At 43.9% G+C, this 24,800-nt stretch overlaps 1 protein-coding gene across 1 annotated transcript in view; it reads right to left on the reverse strand.

The window, feature by feature from the left end:
* Positions 1–24,800, reverse strand: part of GNA11 (G protein subunit alpha 11) — a 106,316-nt gene that overhangs the window by 45,358 nt on the left and 36,158 nt on the right. The window contains exons 2-5 of the mRNA XM_078670880.1: positions 22,826–23,010; positions 15,966–16,120; positions 14,788–14,916; positions 9,407–9,536 (exon numbers count right to left, since the gene is read on the reverse strand). Of these exons, the coding sequence (XP_078527006.1) occupies positions 9,407–9,536; positions 14,788–14,916; positions 15,966–16,120; positions 22,826–23,010 (599 nt within the window). The remainder of the gene's footprint in view (positions 1–9,406; positions 9,537–14,787; positions 14,917–15,965; positions 16,121–22,825; positions 23,011–24,800) is intronic.

A 24,800-nucleotide genomic window follows, 5' to 3' on the forward strand; every position in this document is an offset into this window, starting at 1 on the left:
TCTCATCTGAACTCATGAAACATGTTTCCCTATTGTTAGGATACCAGTGGAAGTTCCATTGTGTACGCCATCCTGAAGCAGCCGGTCTCGTAGAGAGACATAATCAGACCCTGAAAATCCGAATTGCAAAAGTTTGTCAAGAGAAAGGTGTGGACTGGCTCGTAGCTCTGCCAGTCGCTTTGTTCTATATGCGCATGGTCGCACATTCCAGATCAGGTCTGTCCCCGTATGAGGTCGTTTTCGGCCGACCCCCTAACATGTGGGGTACACCTAGACCCCGAAGTATTACCGATGTTTCAAGTAATATGCTGACAGATTACCTAGCTTCCTTGATGTCTGCCCTCAACTCTTGTCGTTCACAGGTTGCCGCCGCATTTCCAGACAATACCGAGGTGGCACCGCATGAAATCGTTCCCGGATCCATGGTCCTAGTGCGAAATTTCGATCGTTCAAGTCCGCTGGAGCCTCGCTGGAAGGAGCCCCGACAGGTCCTCCTGGCCACCCGTACAGCCGTGAAGTTGGAGGGACGCAAAGGCTGGGTGCATCTTTCGCATATCAAAAGGTTTTATGGATTGAAACCAATTTCAAAGAACATTTCCGAGGATTTAAAGGACTGCCAAAGTACTATTCTTAAGGACTGTCCCACAAAAGACACTGATACTGCACCCTCCCTGTTAGAGACAACTCCGCAACAGGAGTATAAGAAGAAATTGAGGTCTAGTAAAATAAGTCAGCCAGTTTGATTGTCTAAGTCCTCCCCTAGGTGAAACGGTTAGACCGGTTTCTGACATGTATAAAATAGACCCCCATAGTGAGAGAGTTAGTCAAAACTCAATCCGATGTATCGTTTTTCTATGTTTCATATTATTTCTCAGTATTATGATTTCCTGCACCAGTTATGCATTTTACTTGTATTTTCCAGTTTCTCATGTAAATAAGTCTTCTAATGTTACAGTAGAGCACACGTTTAGTGATCTGCCTCCTCATGAACTCTCTTACCGCCTCGCTATGCGTAACAATTCTTTTATCCGCATGTTACATTATTCACACCAGACCAGCAATGCCACTAATTGTTGGGTGTGTGGTCGACTCCCCCCTTTCCAGACCCCGAAGGGAGTTCTGCCACTCTTTCCTTATCCATTTTCACATAATGGTTCGTGTGGAGCATGGTCCACGTTAACGTCATCTTCAACAGATATGTCTTTTCTGAACAGTACATGTTTCCCAGACAAGCAAGGTCTTCCCCACAGAACAGGGTTAGATCTAGAAAATGAAGTTTATAATTTGGGTAATTATTCTTCGAATTTCATGGTCCTGAATGTTCAGTCTGATTCCACTCCAGACTTACCTGCTATTTCAGTACTACCAGTCAAAGGCGAATTATGTGTTAGAAATAATGGTTCCGTACATGTAGGACATAGCGATTGTACTACTATTGTCAAATACAGTGACAGTGGGAAATCTATTTTCAAAGCTTCACGTCATTCTTATTTTATTTGTGGTCAAACCGCATATGTTCGTCTGCCCCTCGATTGGGAGGGAACCTGTTACATTGCCTTCCTACTGCCACCAGTTTTCCTAGCCCCATCTGATTATCATAGAAACACACATCTAGTGCACCTTAGACATAGAAGGGAGTCCCCCATTGTCGATTATACTGAAACTGCTCTAGAACAATATACAGATTTCAATAGAGGTTTCTTTTTCTTTATAGGCCCTATCCAGAATAGTAAGCTAATTCGTAGGTTAACCAGAACCCTTGAAGCTGTAGTAAATGAGACTGCCTCTGCTCTAGGTAACTTAACCGAAGAGCAATCTGCTATGAGATTTGTCGTTTTACAGAATCGCCTCGTCCTCGACGTCATATTGGCCGATAGGGGCGGGGCCTGTAGAGTCATCGGATCTAGTTGCTGCATTTTCATTCCAAATAACGCACCGTCTGTTTATTCAGCTATAACCAGACTCCATAAAATTGCCCATCTGTTACACCAAGATCCAGGCACCTGGACATGGTCCGGTTGGTTCTGGAATATAATTTCCGCTTGGGGATGGAAAGTCTTGTCCTTTCTAGGTATTGCAGTAGCGATCATATTCAGCTGCTGCCTCTGTATACAATGTGGCCCTGCGATTTGCGGCATTTGTGCTACCTCTTGTATTCCTAGTCCCAAGTCCCGTTCTAAATCCCGTTCCAAGAAAATTCGAGACGAGCAAATGATACTGTATGAAATGATAGATGGTATCATGAATATTGATGTTTCCTGATGGAAACGTAGTGACAAGGAGGGAATGTGGAAAAGTAAATTTTGCCATGTTCTGTGTCCCTACGCGTCCTCCATCATATGTTATGTGCGCATGATTAATATGCATATGTATTCCCCATGTTCGATCAAGGACGCAATTATATTTGTGCCCACCTCTAGTATGCCAATTTCCAGTTCTCGTGAATACTACGAATATCAGGCCTATTTAAAGTCACGTTGCCACGTTTCTCAGTGTGCACGTTATTCCATTGTAAAGTCCCCGTTTCTAGGCCTCAAAAGGGCCTGGACACCAGATTCAGCTCCTGTCTCCTGAGCCTCGCTGAGGAGCGATACAGCCCCCACCTGTGTTCCTGACCCTTCACTTACTTCCTGCCTCACAGTGCCCGGTTCAGCCTGGCTCTGCCTCTGAGTCTGCCAAGAGTATGTTATGATTCTAGTTATCAGTCCAGCCCTCCTTCTCTGCATTCCTAAGCTACTGAACCGCATCAATAGTTTCCGTCATTGTCTAGCCTTTACGTCTCCATGTAAGAGAAATACTGCATTTAATGATCATTTAATATTCTTCATCACGCACTACATGTAGAATAATGCATGCTCCAGTCTTAGAGTCTGTTCGCCTTTACCCGATAACTTTTGGATTCTATCAACATGTTCTCTAAACATCAGATACTAGATACTGCTTAGGTACATGTCGCCCTGACTCTCCAGACTTCAGTCTCTGCTCCTAGCACAGAGTTCATAGCCCCCAGCTTCTTCTAGTAACACGTCATTGCCAGTTTGCGCGCACCATTAGGTCAGAGGTCCCGGCTCCTTAGGTAGCCCCCTCCATGTTTCCGCCCCATTCATGACATATTCTGTTACGTTTGCATCACATGTCTATGTATACGCCTCTGTTACACCTACTTTCACCCTTATCTTTCGCGACTGCTATTGACCACACCCACTGCTCCGCCTATCGTATGTATTGTAATGCAACTGTTTTAGTATATATGATCGTGTATTGTTATTAAATGTTAGCGCGCTCATCCCAGATCCTGCCCGGCAGCTGTCGGGACCCCCCTGTCAAGCGCTGCCATCCTGTTCCCGTGCAGGTTGTCCTGTTCCTGTCCTTTATGCTGTAATAAACCTGCAAAACTCCTACTACCTCGAATCTTGACTCTTATTTATTGAGCTATCTGTTATTCATTTATCCATTCAAAAATAGAGGTATTATTTATTTATTTACCACAGTTTGGCATATGGTATTAGCAGTATGCAGGATGACATCATCCCTAATAGCTGCATGAACACTCTCGCTGCTAGTGAGTGTTGTGGCTGGAATCTTTGAATGATTGTAAGCATTGTTTGTATCCTGGCTGGATTGGGGTATACTTTGTCTTTTTCTGTGTCTATAGTAGCCCCCAGATATTGTTGAACCTTGCTTGGTTGCAGGTGTGACTTTTTGTAGTTCACCGTGAACCCTAGCTGGTGTAGCAGCTGAATTGTCTTTTGTGTGTTCTGAAGACATTCCTCTTGTGACTTGGCCTTTATTAGCCAGTCGTCCAAGTAGGGGAAGACATGTATTTGTTGTCTTCTTAGGTGAGCTGCCACCACTGCTAGGCATTTTGTGAACACCCTTGGTGCCGTTGTGACACCAAACGGAAGGACTTTGAACTGATAATGTTGTCCGTCTACCACAAACCTAAGGTATTTCCTGTGGGCTTTGTGAATCGGGATATGAAAGTAAGCGTCTTAGATCCAGTGTAGAAAGAAAGTCCCCTTTCTTCAGTAAAGGAAGTACTTGTTGGAGCGTGACCATGTGGAAATGTTCTAAATTTATGTATGCGTTGAGAGGTCTTAGGTCCAATATTGGCCTTAAAGACCCGTCCTTTTTGGGAATTAGGAAGTATAGGGAGTATACTCCTGTTCCTTTTTGGTGCTGTGGAACCTTCTCTATGGCATGCTTTTCTAGCAGGGATAGTACTTCTTGTTTTAACAATGTCAGATGATCTTGTTTCATTGGACGCTGTTTGGGGGGGATGTTTGGTGGGGTAGCTGTGAGTTCTAGGCAATAACCATGTTGGATAATTTGTCTCACCCACCTGTCTGATGTGATGTTTTCCCAGGCAGGTAGGAACTGTGATAGGCGTCCCCCGACCGGTGTTATGTGGTCTGGGGGGAGCTGTATGAAGTCACTGTTTTGGGGTTGGAGAGTTGCGGTTGTTGTTGTTTCCGCGACCCCTACCCTTGTTGTTGTTACCTCTGTAACTGCCCCTAGCATTACCTCTGGGTGATGTTGGTGTAAAAGAGGTCTGTTGCTGGCTTGTGCCTGTATTTTTGGATCCTCTTCTATAGGTGGACCTACGAAAGGAACCTCTTTGGGTGGGCTGTTGCAATGCTCCCATTGATTTAGCCGTTTCCGTGTCCTTTTTCATCTTTTCTAACGCCTCATCTGTCCCTGATCCGAAAAGTGTTTTCTCATCAAAAGGCTGGTTCAATAAGGATGTTTGTACTTCTTGTTTGAACCCTGATACTCTGAGCCATGCATGTCTCCTTAACATGATGCTTGTGTTTGTAGACCTTGCCGCAGTTTCTGCCGCGTCTAGGGCGCACTTTATTGAAGTGTTAGTAATTAACTTCCCTTCTTGTATGAGTTGATCTGCCCTCTTTTGATGTTCTTTGGGGAGATGCGTGATGAGTTTTTCTAATTCATCATAATGAGCTCTGTCATACCTTGCAAGTAATGCTTGCGTATTAGCTATGCGCCAGCTGTTTGCCGCTTGGGATGCTACTCTCTTGCCAGAGACATCTATTAGTTTAGACTCTTTGTCAGGAGGTGGAGCTTCTCCTGTAGATAAAGAGTTTGCTCTCTTACGAGCGTTTGTGACCACTAGTGAGTCTAGAGGAATTTGTCCCTTGATAAATATTGGGTCCTTTGGAGCTGCCTTATATTTTTTATCAATTCTTGGGTTTAATATTCTAGCCCTCACCGGGTCTTTGAATATCTCTGATGTGTGACTAAGTAGGCCTTTAAGCATTGGTAATGTTCCTGATGTTCTTTGTGCAGCAGGTAGTGTTTCTAACAAGAAGTCCTCAATTTGAGGTTCTGCATGTAGGTCTACCTTGTGGTATTTTGCTGCTCTATTAATTAATTGTGCAAACCCAGTATTATCATCAGGTGGTGAGGGTTTTGAGGGATACAATTCAGGGTCGTTGTCATTATCTGACCCTACATTGTACTCCTCCCATGGGTCTGCCTCCTCTGGGATTGTGTCTTCATCATCCCCAGGATGTTCTCCCTCTCCTGTGTCACTATCTACATCTGTTGTAGGTGTGGATGGGCGTGTGAAAGGTTTAGTTGGCCTAGTGTGAGGAAGAGGAGAAGAGGGTGTGTCTCTAGGTTGTGGAGAAGAGGGGGGAGTTGTATTCGTCCCCATTGTTCTCTTCTTCGGAGGAGTTTTGTCGTCAGATTGTTCATTCTTCCTCTTTTTAGGTAGTTCTGTGACTACCTTGCCAGTTTGTGGATCAATAAACAGAGTCTTTTGTTTAGGATCGGTTTTATATTCCTGTATCGGTACCGCAGTTTTCGGGTCCGAAAGGTGTTTTTTCTTCTGACTGTCCATTTGTATTTTCGACACCGAGATTTTATTCGGATCCGATGCTTTCGGCATCGCGGATGTCTTCGGTGTCGAAGGTGTTTTCGACGTCGAAACGTGTTTCGGTGTCGACATGGACTGTTTCGACTTCGAGTTTTCCTTGACATGGAGCTTCGGTGTCGATGTCGTGGTGGGTCGTTTATCGGAACCACCATGATGGGAGACCGAGTGTTTCGGTTTCGTTGCCGGGCCCGAAGGCGGGGCGTCGGAAACTTTTTTCGGTTGTCTGACCGGGCTCGAGGGCGGGGTCGACACCGTGTGGGGTCTGTTCTTGGGTAACGGGACGTCGTCACTCACGGTTTGTTGGACGTCGATTTCCTCGACGTCGGACTCGTCCGCTTCTGACCCCGCCTCGTCGACCTCCTCTTCTAGGTGCTGGTCCTCGAACAGCTCCGGGATTGCTTGTGACTGCATTCTCGATACCTCGTGTCTTCGAGCTCGACTGTTTCTAATCGTCGATTTTGAGGAAAATGCTGCACAGGCGTCACAGTCCCTGGATTCGTGTTCAGGGGACAAGCAGAGGTTGCACACCTCGTGTAGGTCCTTGTGTGGGAACTTAGCACCACAAGTTGGACATTTTTTGAATGGAGTCCTTTCCATGGACTCCGGGCTGGACTACGTCGAGCTGGTCTTCTCGTAGTCGTCGTTCTTCGAAACGCGTCGAGATGGAAGTGAAGTCGCGTTCGATAACAATACCGTCGAATTGGAAAGGGTTACGCGCCGAATATAACCTTCTTTATCGAAGTCGGTCCGGAGCGCTTCGATCCTCATCCGAACCCGATGGCGGAAAAAAACTATCTAAGGATGGAGCCGATGCCCATGCGCACTAACACCAAGAGGAGGAGTCATCGATGACGACAAAGACTTCTCCAGAAGAAAAACAAGTGCAATCATCCGAGCCCAACACCAGATGGCGATATATTCATAAATGTACCATCTGCAGCCCATATGCCTCGAACATATTTGTTCCAGACTCCAGAGGAGGGTCGTGTACCATAAAGGACAAACTAAAGCACAGTGAAAGTTGATGACGGAGAGGGCGAAGTGATTGTTTGGAAGATCACTGTCCTGGTTTGCTTGGGATTAGTCTGCTTAATTCCGAACCCCAAAAGGATTGGGGTAGCTGTTGCTGGGACACCGGTGGTATGTCAACCTGCTGAACTTAGAAAAATGTAAAATCTGGTTGGGATACTATCTGACAAGTTGGTATGAAGGCAGAGGGAACTCTCTAAAATATTCAAATGCAGAATCGGCCTTCTCACCAAACAGCAAGACCCATCAACCAGCACATCCCTCAAAGAGGTTTGCATGTTCCCAGAGAAGCCCATGGATTTCATCCAAAGCGTGCCATCCAAATCACACTAGTGCCAAATGCTCTGTCCCAGCACTCAGTAGTGTTCAGTCCAGACAGGATCATATACTTTACAGGATCTTGACCATCATGGATGTGGTGTGAGCCAACTTGACCAAAAATTCCCCATGCCCTGCTGGCAAGACCTCATCAACCATGTCCCATAGAGCACGGGTATATCTAAACACCAAACAGCTGGGTAGTCTGATCAAAGAAAACATCCGCTTTCCAAAGTCTCGAGACGTTTCAACTCTGTCAGGAGGAGTTGTGGGTAAAAAGAATTGGGATTTACCCTACTGGTGGAAGATTGAACCATCTTACTCGGGTGGAGAGTGTTGCCTTACCCAGTGGCATTTAGCAACTGACCCATTCACCATGAAACCGGAACAGGACTAAACTCAGGTGCCCATAAGCACGTCAAGTCAGGGCCTCCTTAAATGGACTAGGGATTCCGATGAAGTCTGCACCAGTTGCAAAACTTTGATTAGGATACTGCTTTTGACTTCCTTAGTGGGTAGTTTGACATCTAAAATCTCTACTGCATGTCTAATCACGACGGCAAAGGCGGCACTCTCTTCTGATAGTGGTCCAAATGGAGATCACAAACCCGTGTCTAGAGAAGTGCCCAGCCCACTGGCATCAATCCTGCAAGTCCGGCTATAAAGTATCAGAATGTTGTTGAAAATACTCCCCCTTCACTATGGTCATCCTCAAAGGTAAATGGCTCTGATCGTGGTTGTTGAAGCCTGAGGGGGCAGCTCCAAGATATGGGCATGGTTCTGTCTTAGTTGGGTGGACCTGGGTGTGCTGGTGCAGGGTCTAGACAAGACCTAGGTTGAGGCAGAGATGGATTCGACTTGGGAGTCAGAGAGGACGATAGGAGTGGGGTTGTTCTGGCACCCATATGGATGTTGCCGGGACCAGTGTGGATCTTTGTTCCGGAAAGAAGTCAGCTCTGGCACAGCAGAACATGAGGCGGGTTCAGGAGGCCCAGAATATGAAGAGGGCAGACTCACTGGTGGTATCCCCCAAAAAAACCTCTGCGGAACCCTAGGACCCATAGGCATGCAACAAGGAGCCAGAAGGGTGACAAAGATTCACGTGGGGATCTGCCAAAGATCTATTTGTGACAATCCCTAAAGGCATAAAACCTAGAGTTTTATAATGGGACGTAGTTCCTTTACACATTGGTAAAAAAGAAGTTTAAAGTTAACAAAAACGTGTCAACTGTTGAAGAAAGAGTAGAGACGGAGCTGTAGATCTGGGTATAAAGGTGTGGAAAGAAAAGACCAGAAATCAGCATCGAAGTGTTGCGCTTGTATGCGACTTTGTTCATTACTTCAGAGATGAAACGAAGTAGACGCGGAGCCATGACAATACCTACTGGAGCACTCAAGCAATGCTGTTTAAATCTCCCAGATTCAGTTTGGCGCCTGGAGATATGATGAGGAATCTGCGATTAGAAGTATCTGTCACAACACAGGTTGACACCAAACCAGAAAGGAATTTCAAGCTGGACAAAGCAATGTTATAAATACATCTAGTCATTTTTGATAGACTAGTTAGAAAGACTAACATAGGCGACAGTCTCCAAGTCCAGGCATATAAAAATTAATTTCCAGTGTGCTGTTCACATGCCATTAACCAGGTAAAAACTCTAAATGATTACAGGGGAAGTCAAATGGAAACATGCGCTCCTGTTTCACACTACAACATTGCCAGCGTTGTCAAAGAAAACAGAAAGGTTATAGGTGGAATGCATGCAAAAGTCTTCGGTGCACTCAAGCTTGGGTTCTGTGCACCCTGCACCATAACAAGCTGCACTACTATGGTGAGACCCAATAAGGCGGAGAACAATTTAGGGCTGCATGTGTTCAAATTCAGATTAGACACGGCCTGGATTGAATGGACTGGATTAAAACCAAGACAGATTTACATATGGTTGCGCAGTGGGCAAAATAGGATGGACTGGTATGAGGCCCAAACCGAATGCTTCTTTCTGGGTATACTGCAGGCGTGCCACCAATGGTCTTTAGTTTGAATTAAAAAAAAGTATTAAAATACGAAAATAATGAGAGGTTTGGTGTTCAAGCTAAGCAAGAGCATAAAGGAACAAAAGAGAAAATGGTGGGAAATGGGCTCCACCTTGTTACTCTTACCTCATTGTCAGATTCCACTAGGACTTGGTCATATTCACTAAGGGCTACTAAGAACATAATGGATGTCACATTTTCAAAGCAGTGGATCCATTTCCTCCGTTCAGACCTCTGACCCCCAACATCCACCATTCTAAAAAGGGAAAGAGAATACAAATCAGCTCCTTCCAACCGCAGTAACCCCGGGCCCAAACAAGTGCTCTGAAAACATATTCACCTCAGTTGTGATGAGCATACTAACGAATATACTACTATCTAACCAGTATGCACAAAAGAGGTTCTCACTTTGGTTTTTGGGTTCTTAAACAGTCTCAACATTAGATTTTCAAAATGTTATTTATTTAGAGAAAAGTCAGAAAGAAAAACCTCAGTATATTGTGGTTCTTGCAGCTATTTGTCTTTCATTAACAAAATGTAGTAAAAGGTCTTTGCCCATCAGAACTGAAGGATCCCTTAGGAATACAGACTGTAAAACTAGGGGAGACATAGCTCCCAGTCAATGAAAGCTGTGACTGAGTCCAAATGAGTTAGCTCCCAACGGATAAACTGGTTTCTACAATTAACAGCTGGCTCATCCCAAGTAGTTTGCTCAAGAAACAAAACTTCTCTCAGAGAAACAGATGTACATCTATGAAAATGGACTAAAAAGCTTAAAAGGTTTCAAGTTAGGTAATAAGAGTTCTATGTAAAAAAAAAAAAGGTAAAAAGAAGGGGCATCTGTTGTAGGAATCAAAGGTTAGAACAAGGTTGCTACAATGAACTTTTTAGGTTTCCCCTATGGAGCTTAGTTGAAGTTTTATTGTGTACCACGTCTATACTTAATTGCTGCTGTGTCATCCATTCCTTGCCACTGGATGGCTTTATTACCCATCACATTTTCATGCATCGTATTCCATGGCTTTCCTTCCTCTTCTTGAGTAGGTCACTCCCCTGACGCATAGCTTCTTTACCATTCTTCTGACTGGATGACTTGTATTCTTCCACTGCTTACATTCATGAACTACCTTTTTTTTCAGCACTCCATTGGAGTAAATGCTTTTTCTCCTCTCCCTCGCGTGCAGCATTCAACATCAAATTCCCACACCCTTGTGTTGGTCACCAACACCCATCAGCGGCTCGCCTGTTACCCTGTCTCTCTAGCTTTTTTCATTTCTATTTTCAACCCCTCCTAGCTCAACTGCTCCAGTAGAATCCGTTGCACTTGATGCGATATAGCACTGACTTACTCTCCTACAAGCCCCATCTGCCTTTTTTCCCCCTTTTGAAAGCAGCTCCACTCTGCTGGGAATGTTCCCTCCACATAAATATTGTTTGCTTCTGTTCATTTTGCCACATTCACTTACCCTTCTACTGAAAATCTGAATTTGGAGACCGTCTCCTAGGTGAATTTAGAAGTTACATTTTTTTTGTCAATGATGCACTTCTAAGCTGGTACATTTTTCCACGACTGGCCGATTAGCAATGCTATTTCTAAAACGTTTATTCAGCCCTAATTTTCCTCGTATCAACAGACTTCCCGAGTCTATAATTCGATGGCAAACTGGAACCCTCTGTGGACAGCACACAAAAATTCCATAAAAGACAGGCAAGATCCCTTCCAAGTCTTGCAGATCCTGAGCAGTCAAAGACAGAATTCAGAAGTTTGTAGGAAAAAAGGCGTGTTTCAAGGTTCAAAATATTTTATTTGGAATTTTAATGAACACCAAAACCAAGCCAATATGTGTGCGACAACTTCTTAAGTAAAATATGTTGCTTCTTCAGGGCAAACATTAAATATTTCAAGGAGTATAGAAATACTGTTTGAAATCTAATCAATTCATCAGAAAGGTAATCCAATAAATTCATTAGAAACGTTCTGGCTCCCAAATAGTACTAAGAAAAGCCATCTTCTAAAAATGGAGTATAGGAAGACAATTTAGGGTGAATGCCAATTTAGGCACACACATAACTGCACTTCTCTGAAATTCATGGGATAAATAGACTGAAAATGTACAGGGGTGGAAGAGTGGGGGAAGGCAGTGGAAGGAAAGGGTAGAAGGTGAAATCAAGAATGGGCAGAATTGGTGTTTATGGGATGGAGAGACTAAGTGTAGGGTGGTGGAAGTAGGAGATGGAATCAAGACTAAGCATCCTAGTAGAAGGAGTAATAGACAACTAGGGCATAAGAAGATGGGGTTGCAAGAAAAAAAAATGCAGTTTCTTTGCACTTATTTTTTTTGCAACTTAAATACTGCTCCTAGCATTCCATTCTGCTTTCCAGCATGGACAGCCCTCGCTACAAGTTGCAAAACCTACCATATAGCAGAAGGAAAGTCTATCCCGCTCCAGGTTAGTTTTGGTGTTTAGCAGACACTAACCAAAAGGTAGCACCTTTAAGTTTTCTAATACTCTGAATGTTTGCAAGTTACTAACGCACATGCAGTGCAATGTATATCACTTACATTTTAGTGCGCTCTTTGTAAGCGGTCTTATTTGGATTAAACATAATTTCTCGCCTGATTGGTAGACTCACTAGAGGTTCATCATAGAGTAAATTTTAATTAAAATTTAGAAAAATTAAGCCACTGCCTTACCTATAGTAGGACATTTATTTATTCTAAATTCATGGCCTGCCCAAAATCTTGTTCTTATCTAAAGGGAGAAAAGGAATTTACACGCTTCACTAAATCCGAACCCTTTGAATTCACTATGAGAAGCGGGTTCCGGTCATGCACACCCTTTAGCCTATATTCACTGAAGCCAATTCTGCAAGCAGCCACCAATCTTATCAGAGACATGAGAAGGCAGGCCTATCACCCAGGATCTAACGTACCCTGCTATCACGAGTTACACTGACTCACAACAGTCAGTCTTAACTGCAAGGCAGTATGCCAAAAAAAAATACACTAAGAAAAACTGAGGAAAAGCAGTTTCTTCATTATCATCCTAGGGTAGGGAGTTTAAAATCAACCAAAACTTCAAACAACTTACAGTGTTCAGGGAAAAATATAGAAAAACTGCAGTACTTTAAACTGCAGTTACCCCAAAACAATGTGCATGGTCAAATGCAACTCAAAAGACAAATATAAAAAAAAAACAGTCGACTTATGCCTTTGAGAGAAAACGCATGCTTAGTAAAACTGGTAAAAACGGTGCCCAGTTTGCGTTAAATTCTGCCCCATTCAGCTCCAGGCTGGAAATTACCTTCTTCATGCCTAGAAGACACAAGGATGTCGAATGCCATTCGGTTATAGCATGAGGCCCCCCCCCCCTTAACTGTGCAGTTATCAGCTGTCTTGCTGCACAACCCTTGTAGTGAGCAAGGGATACTTGGGTAACTTAAACAGTGTGCGGGCTGGGGATCTGGCTATGTTCATTACAAACATGCAATCTGTAGCATCCAAAATATTCCACGAGGGCTGCAGTTTGGGGCAATCCTCTACCTCCGCATTCCCTCCATCATGCATCAGAAAGTTTTACATCCCATCTGTACAGTTAATAGGGCGAGCGCTATCGGTGAAGTGTTAGTTTAGTCACAGCTTCACTTTGCTTGATACTTCAAGCTGGGGTCTGTCTCTCAGCGACTATGTCCTGCCACTCTCAATTCTTGATCTATGAAGTGGCTTCCTAATTGCTCCTCCCACCGCAACTACCCTAGGGACCTCAAGGTCAGCTTGAATTGCAATTGCAGCCAAGATAGGTCAGAGACAATTTTTTGTCAATGTTCTTAGTGAGGAGTAATATTTTCAAACAGCGTGAGCGGCCTAGAAGCCTCCCAAAGAATGCTCGGGTGCGTGATCCAAAGACTCAACTGATATTCTCAATATCGTTCTCCTTCTGGGAGTGAGAAACTCCAGCTTTTAGAATGGTTTGATCACACTGCCATCAAAAAAACAATTCTACATTCATTTTCCATTCTGCGTACAGATCTTCCCACGTGTTGGAGTGGTCCCAGTCACCGGATAAGTCCCCAGCTGCGGAGGTTTTTGCATAGCTATCTTTTTATTTGCGTACCTAATAAGGTTTGATCTATACACCAATGCTTTTCGGACTCAGTTCTGCCCCACTCCATCATGGGCCAATTGCAGGGTGCCCGATAGCTTCTTGCGACGCTTGGCACCCCCAGACCTCCTTCGCTCAGTAGTAAATACAATTATTTATATTTGATTTGAGTAATAAGTACTTTCTTGCCTTTCATTTCATGCATCACAGCCTCTCTACGATTTAACTACGAAAGGTTTGTATGGCAGGAAAGCAGCCACTAACAAGTGTCTGATTGTCAAATGTGATTACCACAGCCAGGTCTGATAGTTTGAAGCACACACTTTCAGCAGAAAAAAAATCTGCTGATGCTAGTCATGCATTTCAACTCCAGGTCGACACCATGAACCAAACCAACTCCGCATATGCTTGAAGAATTATTTCCTGTCCCAGAGTGCTCATGGCTAAAAAGGCCATAATAGTTGAATGCATCATATGACAGAGCAACTTGGCAGCACTGCAACTCACATGCCAGGATCTATCTGCCAGGTAGACTTTGAGGAGAGTCATTCAACAGCTTCAACAGTGAAAGGCTGGCAAGACGAAAGAATAAGTTCACAACATGCTAGAATCACTTGGTACCAAAAAAAGAAAGGAAGGGGAAAGGGCATTAGAGCCCATTAATAAGCAGTGCCTCTGAAAGGCTGGCAGGATGTGCTATGGCAGAATCAGCCATGTTAATCATGCTTACATGGCTAAAAGGGCAATTAATGATTCTATATTATCAGTAGTGAAACACATTATGAAAATTAAATCTATATTCATTTGCAATGTATCAAAATCTATATTTTATTCTACTTTAAGAAAACATGGTTGAAAAGAGATCTTGGGGGTCTATGAACCGATTAGTTTCTTTCCTGGCATGCAAGTCGAGCATTTTGTTCATTTTCAAGGGCTCTTCTACAAAAATACACAAATGCAAACCAAGTACAGCGCCATCTCCCAAACAGCAGGGGGTTTAGAACTGGAGAACATATGCTCGAATTGGGCACCTTTCTCTAAAGGCCAAATATACTAAATATTGTTGCCTAAATAAAAGATGCTTTTATTGTTTTCATGACCTTTAACCATTTGACAATTGCCATTTCACTTAAAATGTCAGGCGAAATAAAACACAACAAACGAGAACCTGTATAGAGAACAAACTACATAGAACATGGAATCTGACAAATAGCAACAGTGCAGTTTGAACATTGGATATCAACCCCTCTCATGTAGCATTTTATCTTCCCAATGGTAATTCTTCCCATGTGAAAGTTCTCATCCTCCGGCATACTCCATGTATCCAACAGCACATGTTAACAAATCCAGCACAGCAGAAAGTAATTAACAATTAAAAAAAAAAATGTCCATTTATTCTGTACCTGAAAATAATATTTTCCAGATCAAAAGGGTACTCTATGATGCCAGTCGTGGGAACTCTGACACGCAATACATCCTGCTGGGTGGGCAGGTATCCTACCAACGAAATCCGGTCCACGTCAGTAAGGTAACTGAAAAACAAGAGTCAGGTCAGTCTTAGGGCCTACATTTTCTCCACTTACATTTTTCTGCGGTGACCAAAAATAAAAGTAACAGGGTCTTCAAAGAACGACAAGCCAGAACAGCAGAACACCGGATGGAAAGACACCCACTAATATTGACCTTTACAGTGAATATTCACCAAGACAGAACCCACGCCGCAGTGCATGAAACCGGCCTACACTGGCATCCCAAAGTGCATTCAGATCCAACCCTTCATCCTTACCCCATCAACCGCCCACAGAAGAGCCTTCAGCTATTCTGCAACAAGAAAACAAAACCTATGAGAAAAGATCGTGGACTGGCAGAGGTGTATATATGGTATACCCAAAGGAGCTATTTAACAACACAAAAACAGTAAAGACCCCCAAACGAAGGTACATTCTGCAATGGGTAGAAACCTTTTGGGGCAAGAGGAGCATAGAGGAATGAAAAAAATACCTCCAGAAAAGCAGCTGCCTGGCAAATTTCTTTCTGGACTTAACTGCTTCTGCCATGAACAGATCTGCATCTTAAACAGCCTGAACTCCTCTTCGTTATCCCCATGAGCCAAGCAAAGGGGCGCGGGCTTTGGATCGTCACCTGGTCCTCTAACTTCCAGCATTTGGCAAATACCACAATACTTCCAAAGGGAGTGACCTGTCTGGAGATCTTCCTGCTCAGCAATGTGTAGAAGTTCTACTCTACTTTTTCACATGCAGCTAAGATTTTGCTCAGCTTGACTTTGCAGTAACACAAAAACAAGGAAAATGGAAAAAGTTGGTGAAAGGTATGCTACAAAACAGAAAATGATAAACAGATAGAAACATGGCGATGGCAAACAGACAGGATTGTTTTTGCAACTGTGCAGGGTGTCTGGGTGGGATGAGCAAGACAAGACCATACCTTCCCCAACAGAGACTCTAGAAAATGAAAGTGGCAGCTTCGGTACAAAATCGAACAGCAGCAGGATTAAACTGGCCAGGACATCTGCGAATCTTGCAAATGCAGCTTAGCGTCAGGCAAGAAGAGTGATACTTACTATTTGGCGGAGTCGGAGAGCTGATATTCTCGCCGTCTATCATAGCACTCCTGGATTCCAGGGTCATTCCACAGCATCTTAATGGCACTGATGTAGGGCTGCTCGAAGGTACAGACCTTTTCAACATCCACCTCCCGCAGGAGAAGTCCATTGGCCTAAGGCAATAAAGAATTACACATTACTGCCAAGTCACACAAAAGACACCCGCAATAAACCACACAAAGGTATGCCCCACAACAAGACACAACCGCTGCACCAATCACAAGCAATCTCCATCTCTACAAAAGTAGATACAAACCAAATACCACAACATATTACTGTGCGTCAACCAATTACCTACAAAACTCTTACTTTGGTTTTAAAATGTGACTCTCATTCAAAATAGTTAATTAAAATGAGTGCACTCACATGCAGCCACCATACATGTCACAAAAAAACACATGGATGCAATACACAGGCCTGTTAGAACAACAAGTGACAGAAAACAAGCATTAGAAATATTTCAATTACATTTCAACTAATGCTTTGGTTCATATCACTTCTATAGCTACTCCTGGCTTTAAACAACTACAATCAGAACGAGGACTGTCTAGTAGGTGCACGCGATAGTTAAATGTTCCTAAGTATCCATCATACGGTACATGGTTCACATCTGGCACCAGGCCTTACACAAGATTTCTTCATAGACGTGCCCTGGGCATCAGAGCAACCTATTGCGGTCGCTGCCAAGGCTTCCCAAGAAAAGCAGCAGCAGATAATTACCTGTGTACTGCATCTGCAAAGTGAGCTTTGAAAAAAACAACGATTGCCCTGAGCAGCAGAAATGACATGGCAGTGATCACAGAGCCTGCTCAAGGCTCACGGGCCATTAAGAGCAGGCACACCGCTTCACAATCCTGGCTCAGATCCACAGACAGAAGATGGCTACAAGACAAGCAACAATCTGTACTTTCCCTACTTGGGGCCGCCTGGGCACAATTAAAGGCTAGCACAGTAATAGCCCTTGATTTTCACAGGTTTTTTACTGCATGACAAACTTCCAACCAACTTTGTTGGATACCACTAAGCATGCGATCTTCCTTGAGCAAACCAAAGGCATGCTCACCCACTGTATATTATGACAGTCACAAAACGCGAATGTTTCCACGTTTGTCCATGATGTCTCTCTGGTCTCTCCTTAACAGTACACTTCTCTCTTCTCTCTCCCATTTAGTCCTGGGAAGGGTCCTGAGGAAAGGACTGCCATACGACACCTACCAGGTCGTATACTGGGCCCCCTGATCACGGGGGAGCCCTTGCAAATCATATGAGCACCCCTTGGTCCTGACGAATTGCTCTATAAGCAAGAAACATGTTGACCATCCACTCACCAAGGGTTGAATGAGGCTTACTACCTTGATAGTTCTGCCTCTATACCCCTTGTATTTTTAATAGAGCAGTGAGCCATATCATTAAAATCCCAATTTTTGGACTCCACTGACTCCTTTTATTTCACCCACGCTCACTTTTGCACACTCACATATTACCTCCTTGCATGGTCCCCTTACATCCACACACCCTTTGGCGAAGGAATAGAAGATCCCCGCCAAAGAGCAACAAGTATTGTTGCCCGACAGGCATTGCACTGCCAGCCTGGCGCAGGGGCAGGGTACCGATGATGACGCTGAACGATCACCGGGTGGGATTACAAGTGTAGTCCAACCGGCGACTTGTGTGAGGTACCCCAAAAATTCCAAGAGAGGGTTCACTACACTCACCTTTTTACTGTCTGACCCGACAAGAGAGAGACCAATGACAGTCCTTTAGCTGACTGCAACCGGGGAACTCTGTATTTCTTTTTGTTGATACACAATTAAAGGCACACAAGAGGGCGATTAAAATGTAGGTGTGCCTTCCTGCCATTAGAGAGCAAACACCATACTGAGGGCAGAAGAGAACTGATTGACAGTTCTTTGCCTCTTTAATTTACAAGTCAACTTTATTTTTTCAGAAACGGGTCTCTTCTGGAGGTACCACCACTGGACCAGGGTGGTGAGAAGAGATCAACAAAAGTGTTATTTATAGCCACTTGGATTTCTATGGTGTGGTGGCCAGTTTCCGGTTTTTTTCTTCAAACAGACAGGACCATAAATCATGGCTCCAGTAAACAAATAACCCAACCAGACTGCAAAGAACACAGGGCAGTCGCAGGAATATCTTTCCAACCTTGGGGTGCTGGGCGTTGACACAGAGGACCATCTTGGTCAAGGTTTGTTACGATCTGTGTTGAGTGAACAGTCCGTTAGTAGTACTCTGATGCTCTATCCGATAAAACGCAAGTAGCCAGCCTCTCTTCGCAGTAACTCTCCATACTACGCAACGAGGTGGACCACTGCAGTCGTCGTTAAGCTCGGTATAGGCCACTGGCTTGTTGTCTGATCTAATCCTAGCCAAGACGGCACATTTGACACTTGCACCACAAAACCTACATCAACGAGCTCTAAAGTCGAACACAAACACTCTATAGAGACAGAGAACATTTAAATGGCAAGACAAAAGAAACAGAAACCGAACAACTTTACAGTGACACTCCCTGTTTGAAATGATGGCTGTGTAAAGGGATGTTGAACCTTGACCCGGCTGTGCTTATCTCTAGTGTTCTCTGAACTCAAGGAATCAACTGCTTTTAAACTACAGCAGATGAGTAACAGTGAAAAACAGCGATCACTCTCTGTCAAACGTGTATTGAGCCTTCCATCCCATGTTCTGCACCACGCATGACATGAGGCTAGCCATCGGTAAACGGAATGCAGGCCAGATAGAAGGCGCAAGAAGAAATATTTTGAGTAAACTACTAAATAGCTGATCTATAATCAGGAGACAGCCCGTCTGATGAAATCTAAAGGACTGTAGAATACTCGCTTAGAAGGCATGAGCAAAATTACAATTACGCCAGCGTAAATCATACACAGTTTATTTAGGTGCAATTATGCAATATGGGATAACTGGAATTTGTTCGGCTAAAAACTCTCTATGGCAGCTGGGGGCATGTCAAAAGGCGAGTAGCTCTTGCGCATGGCACCGGTTTCTTTTTTAGCTCAAACAGCATACTCACAGCCACAATTGTATACACTAAAATATAGCACAAAATGCAAGACTGCGATTTTGCTTTATTTCTCTGAAATTTCACTGAATTACACAAAAGGAGATGATGGATTTTCCCACTCTTTTATGGAATAATGATAGAATACAGATGCAGGACACGAGGGAGGATGAAGGTGCCATCCACTGAACAGCCAGCCAGAGTGTGTTTCTGTGTGTGCATAAGGGTGCAGAGTGGGGAGGAAGCATGAAAGAAGTGATCGAGGTGTGTAAGGTTGCTGGGGGTGGGTTGCTGGTAGAGATGCGAGTTGAGTGTTACACGTGTGCAGTGGAGGAATAAAATCAAGTGTCTTACAGGATCTGTGTGGAGAATTCTGCCCAATATCAAAGAACTCTGCCGAGTTAACACCATTCTATAACACGGTTGGGGTGCCAGAGCGGATGTGAGCAAGTTACACCGATCGAGCACGGACTCCCAGTACCTGCTTAAGATTCCTCCCCCAGGTTAAAATACTTCTGCATCAAACAAATACACGTACAACTATTGAACCAGCACACTTGACCAACAAATCAGCACTCTGGAGCATACCTAGTCTCAGGAAATCAAAGGCTCACCATTACAATCGCTCAACAGCACCCAAACCTTCATGCATGAACAGTTCCTTCACTCATATGACTAATCCACCAGAAGTTTTCTGACTTTTCCATATTTTCTTCTCATACCTTTGACCTTCTTGCCAGTTTGTAAAGCTTGCCTGCCCCAGCGAGTATGACTAAGCTACACAGGAAAATATAAACAATGGTGAACAACTAATCTCATGCTACTTCAAAATTCAACCACACACACACACACTCTCTGTAAAATACAAGCATGAGGTGCAGTCACAGGGCAGTATAAAGAGGAATGGAATAGGGTGAAGGGGTCCAACAGATCCCCAGCACCACCTTTTCCTGTAGGTGTTACCCAAGGATCAGAGTATGGGCTTCTACATTCTCCCTTAGTGTGAGAAACCAAAAGTGGAGAGGTCACCATCTCTATACCCACAACACACATATCTCCTCTTTCCTCAATTTCAATCCTGTTTCCAATCAAGCATCTGAGACTCGCTGAAATTTGATACTGAAGGGCCCTCAGGCTCAACTCTTCCAAAATGAAAATCATCTACACCATCATAAGGCCTCCTTCCAATTCCCTCCCAAAAGCCTGATCTTTTCCAAGGAGAGGAGGCATCTAGGTAGATGGATAATTCTTCAACGTGCATGGAAAAATGTCCAACGCCACTACTGCAAGTAATCAGGATGTACAAATACAAGTTTGCCTGCCAATTCCCATCACTAAGGCAATATTTAATTCACTTGGACTTGGAAAACTAGAGTATTGCAACAGTCTGCTAGCGGGTCACCCTAATAATCCTTCACGCCACTAGTCTTAAACCTCCTTCGTTTTATGACAAGGAGACTCTTTGTTCAGGCTCTCATCTCTCAGCTTGATTATGGCAATGTCCTTTATTTGGGCACCTCCCATTATATGCCAAAGAGGCTTCAGACTACACAGAATGCTGCTGCTCTGCTTCTGATTGATCTTCCCCCGGCATGAATCTGCAAAAGCAGCCCTGGGAGACCTCCACTGGCTCCCAGTGGAGCAGCAGGTCCAACTTAAAGCCTTACGCATAGGTCTCTTCAAAGAAAGGCCCTGCTCTCTTGAGAAATGAGTAGCCACTCCTTATATCGGCCGCTCCTTTTCACATCAGGCTCCCAGGCTCTGGCATTCCCTTCGAGATTTACAAGCTATCATGCAAGCAAACCTGAGAGCAGGTTATTTAATACCTGTCTTTTTGGCAATTAGCTCTGTTGACTACGACTATGAGATGACTGTTCCAGCGTTGGGAAGCCTTCTGGTAGCCACTCTGCAAGACAGCCAGAATAGTCAAGGGGCTTAGTTTCACTACAAGGATGTTACTCAACCTGTCAAGATACACAACCACCACTGTACCACACGTAGTTGAGGAGCTCTCAGCTAAAAATACATCACTATACAAGCCACCGAATATTGAGTTCAGAGGTACATGGTACTTCTCCAAGTCAACACACATCACAAAAAAGATTCCAGCTAGCCTATCAAATTCTTTTTATAAGGAACAAATCTTCAGACATTTTTAACTCACCAATTGCTTCAAAAAAGTTTTTATTTCATCAACTATAATTTTTCATTAAACATTCATATTGGTATCAGAAACATTATAGAGTTATCTATCCAAAAGGATTACTTCGAATACATTAAAACACACTATTTCATCATAACTTCAACAGCATAAAATAGAATGAAACAACAAAGAACAAACCCCAGTCAATTCTCACATCCATACCAAGCATACACTGTCACACACTCTTAAGACACTTCTTAACAGTCAATGCAAATTTCGGTAACCTAGATGACGCATAACATTCTTGAAGATTTCTCATTTAATACCCTTCTTCCTCAAAAAAAATTATGAGGTTAGGCTATCAAGCACTATAGTTCCTGTATACAAGACAGATCTTCAACTGATCGTAATCTTCAGACTTAGTCAATGGTGCCCACACCCCTCCTATCTACTGGGGGTACACATGGTCTTCTGCGTTACAAAATCCTTCACATCATACTGCGCATGTCAGGCACTTCCTTTCCAAATGCCACCACCGGAGATAGGCAATGTGTTTAATCATTTCTAGGGCAACCTAAAACTTGCTAGTGTCCTCCTCGTTGGTAACAGTACTCTTACATTAATGGTTTCGAGGATCATGCCACCTCACGGATAAGACCCTGACCCATTACACTTACTCTAGCACTCCTAAACTCTAGTCCTCTTACAGCCTCCTGATGTGAGCGTGCCCCACAATTAATGGATTTAAAACCAGTTTTAAGAACCATCTTGAGACATCAGAAAAGAACAATATGTTAAGAGGCAAATGGTATCCAAAATTGACTTGCCGATTCTGGACAATTGATCATTTTTCAACAGTCATCGACAATGTCCAAATGCTCAAATCAAACTTCTGTGGTGTATGTGGTTTCCTAATATTTCTAGAATTTACACTGTGTAGCGTTTCTGCTGATGCCCAAAAATATTTTGTGATCGCAGAATCACTGTTTTCAACTGCAAAATCCATTTTTATAATGTACAAAAACCTCCTAAAATAGGCTTAGGGACCCGTACCAAATGGAAAGGGATGTTACTTCTAAATTGTGGTTTGGCATGATCTGTTTCAATTGCTTGTGATCACAAATTCGGTCCCAAACCATTGAAAAGTTACTATCTTTTTCCAAGGAGGTGGTAATTGATTCCCTTTTAGTAATCAAGGTGTAAGCATCAGGGAGAGTATTCAGTGGTCCAGGGGGCCAATGACTGATCCTAAATGAAGTATTCTAAAGAGGAAAGCAGAACCAGTTTCCTCAAGGAACATGGACTGCTTTAATATATATATATATATATATATTCTGTTGTGAAATCTACCAGGGATAGTGGTCTTGCAGGCCACTATCTGATGATGACAACCTATCACATGCTGCTGCAAATTACGACCTGCCTAATCAATATTAGGCAGAGGTCTTTGTGACCCTGCAAATGGTGATTTGGCAAACCAACCTAAAAGTACACGTCAGTTCTCAAAAGCAGACTCAAATTCGAAAAAAATGGTGTGCAATGTGCCACAACTTTTTGTGAATGTAATCTTTGTAAGTCTGGGCTAATGTTCCAGAAATAAATGAGGGTTTGGCAACGGTTTTAGAAAGGCCCAACCTTGTTCTGTTCGTACTTGTACGGGATCTTCAGCGTCTCCATGGCACGGATCATGGACTGCATGGCAGTGAAGATGTTCTGGTACACCAGTTTCGTGAAGCCCCTCTTGTCCTCCTCTGAATATCCGGAGCCATGAATTATTCGCATCTGTTTGATGAATGTGCTCTTCCCACTCTCGCCTGTGCCTAAGAGCAGAAAGAAAAAGAAAAATGTTACTAGGGCAGAAGACTGGCTCGAAACTCAGCATATAAGTCAACCTATCCATGCTGCGTGCACTCCGGACCGTAAAATGGTCACAGAAGTGGGCATGCTAAAGTGATATTTTCATCAAATGGGTTATGACCAGTTTAACTTCAAGTGAAAATGTTTTACCTCCGGCATGCAGCGTACAGATCAGAGTTCATCAAACTTGCATGAAATCAAGGAGATAGGTGGTGTAGTAGAAACAGTACAAACTTCATAATAATATCCTTGCCAAATCAGGAACACAAAGGAGTGAACAGCAAGCTATTAGGAAGCTATATAATGAGCCGGTATGAGCAGACTAGATATGGGATGCACAGCATAGGTGCAGGAATGTTGTAGACATGCTCATTTTAAAGATATCCATGAGCTGCATTTAATACCATTTATAGAAGGGATAATTTATCAGTAAAAGGTAATTCAGTGTTTACCTGAAAAGCTCTCCCATACCGGCAAATAAATAACCGGCATTCTCTAACCAGAGCTTTTCCACCACATTTTCCTTCACCAAGGTCTTCAGAAATCACATCCACCCATTTGTATCTCGGCTTCTACAAGCCCCGACTAGGGAATGTTTGGTAACCAATACCAAAGGCTAGAGGACGGCACGACTAGCACTAATAGAGGCACGTTCTCACACTGTAGCAAGACGATCCAAATCAAGCTGGTCCACACCGAAGCAAGCCTGAAAAACCTTGTTAGAACAAGCATTTGCAATGCAATAGGTCTCGCATTAATTACGTTTGAGCTATTGACATTGCTAAATATTGCAACACCAATTGCAACAAAAGTCTATAAATTGTAGAACAAATAAAGTGTATTTTTTTGTAGCAATGGTGGCATGCTGCGCTTTAGATGAATAGGTTTAAAAGTAAAGTGCGCCATACTGCGATTGTTACATTAGTTCATTGTGGGTGCGTTAACAATTGATGTGTGCACTGATGGCTGGTGGTGTGTGTGCCTGGTGGAAGTGTGCACGGCTGGTGGTGTGTGTGCCTGGTGGAAGCGTGCTCTGACGGCTGATGGTGTGTGTGCCTGGTGAAAGTGTGCACTGACGTCTGGTGGTGTGTGCCTGGTGGAAGCGTGCACTGACGGCTGGTGGTGTTTGTGCCCAGTGAAAGTGTGCACTGACGTCTGGTGGTGTGTGCCTGGTGGAAGCGTGCACTGACGGCTGGTGGTGTTTGTGCCCAGTGAAAGCGTGCACTGACAGTGGTGGTGTTTGTGCCCGGTGAAAGCGTGCACTGACGACTGATGGTGTCTGTGCCTGGTAAAAGTGTGCACTGATGGTGTGGTTGTGTGTGTGGTGGTTTGTGTGTGTGGTTGTGTGTGTGTGTGGTTGTGTGTGTGTGTGGTTGTGTGTGTGTGTGGTTGTGTGTGTGTGTGGTTGTGTGTGTGTGTGGTTGTGTGTGTGTGGTTGTGTGTGTGTGTGGTTGTGTGTGTGTGTGGTTGTGTGGTTGTGTGTGTGTGGTTGTGTGTGTGTGGTTGTGTGTGTGTGTGTGGTTGTGTGTGGTTGTGTGTGTGTGTGGTTGTGTGTGGTTGTGTGTGGTTGTGTGTGTGTGTGGTTGTGTGTGTGGTTGTGTGTGTGTGTGGTTGTGTGTGTGGTTGTGTGTGTGGTTGCGTGCGTGTGGTGGCGTGCGTGTGGTGGCGTGCGTGTGGTGGCGTGCGTGTGGTGGCGTGCGTGTGGTGGCGTGCGTGTGGTGGTGTGTGTGTGGTGGTGTGTGTGTGGTGGTGT

Source organism: Lissotriton helveticus, chromosome 12, assembly GCF_964261635.1.
Source record: "Lissotriton helveticus chromosome 12, aLisHel1.1, whole genome shotgun sequence".
In the NCBI taxonomy this organism is placed as follows: Eukaryota; Metazoa; Chordata; class Amphibia; order Caudata; family Salamandridae; genus Lissotriton; species Lissotriton helveticus.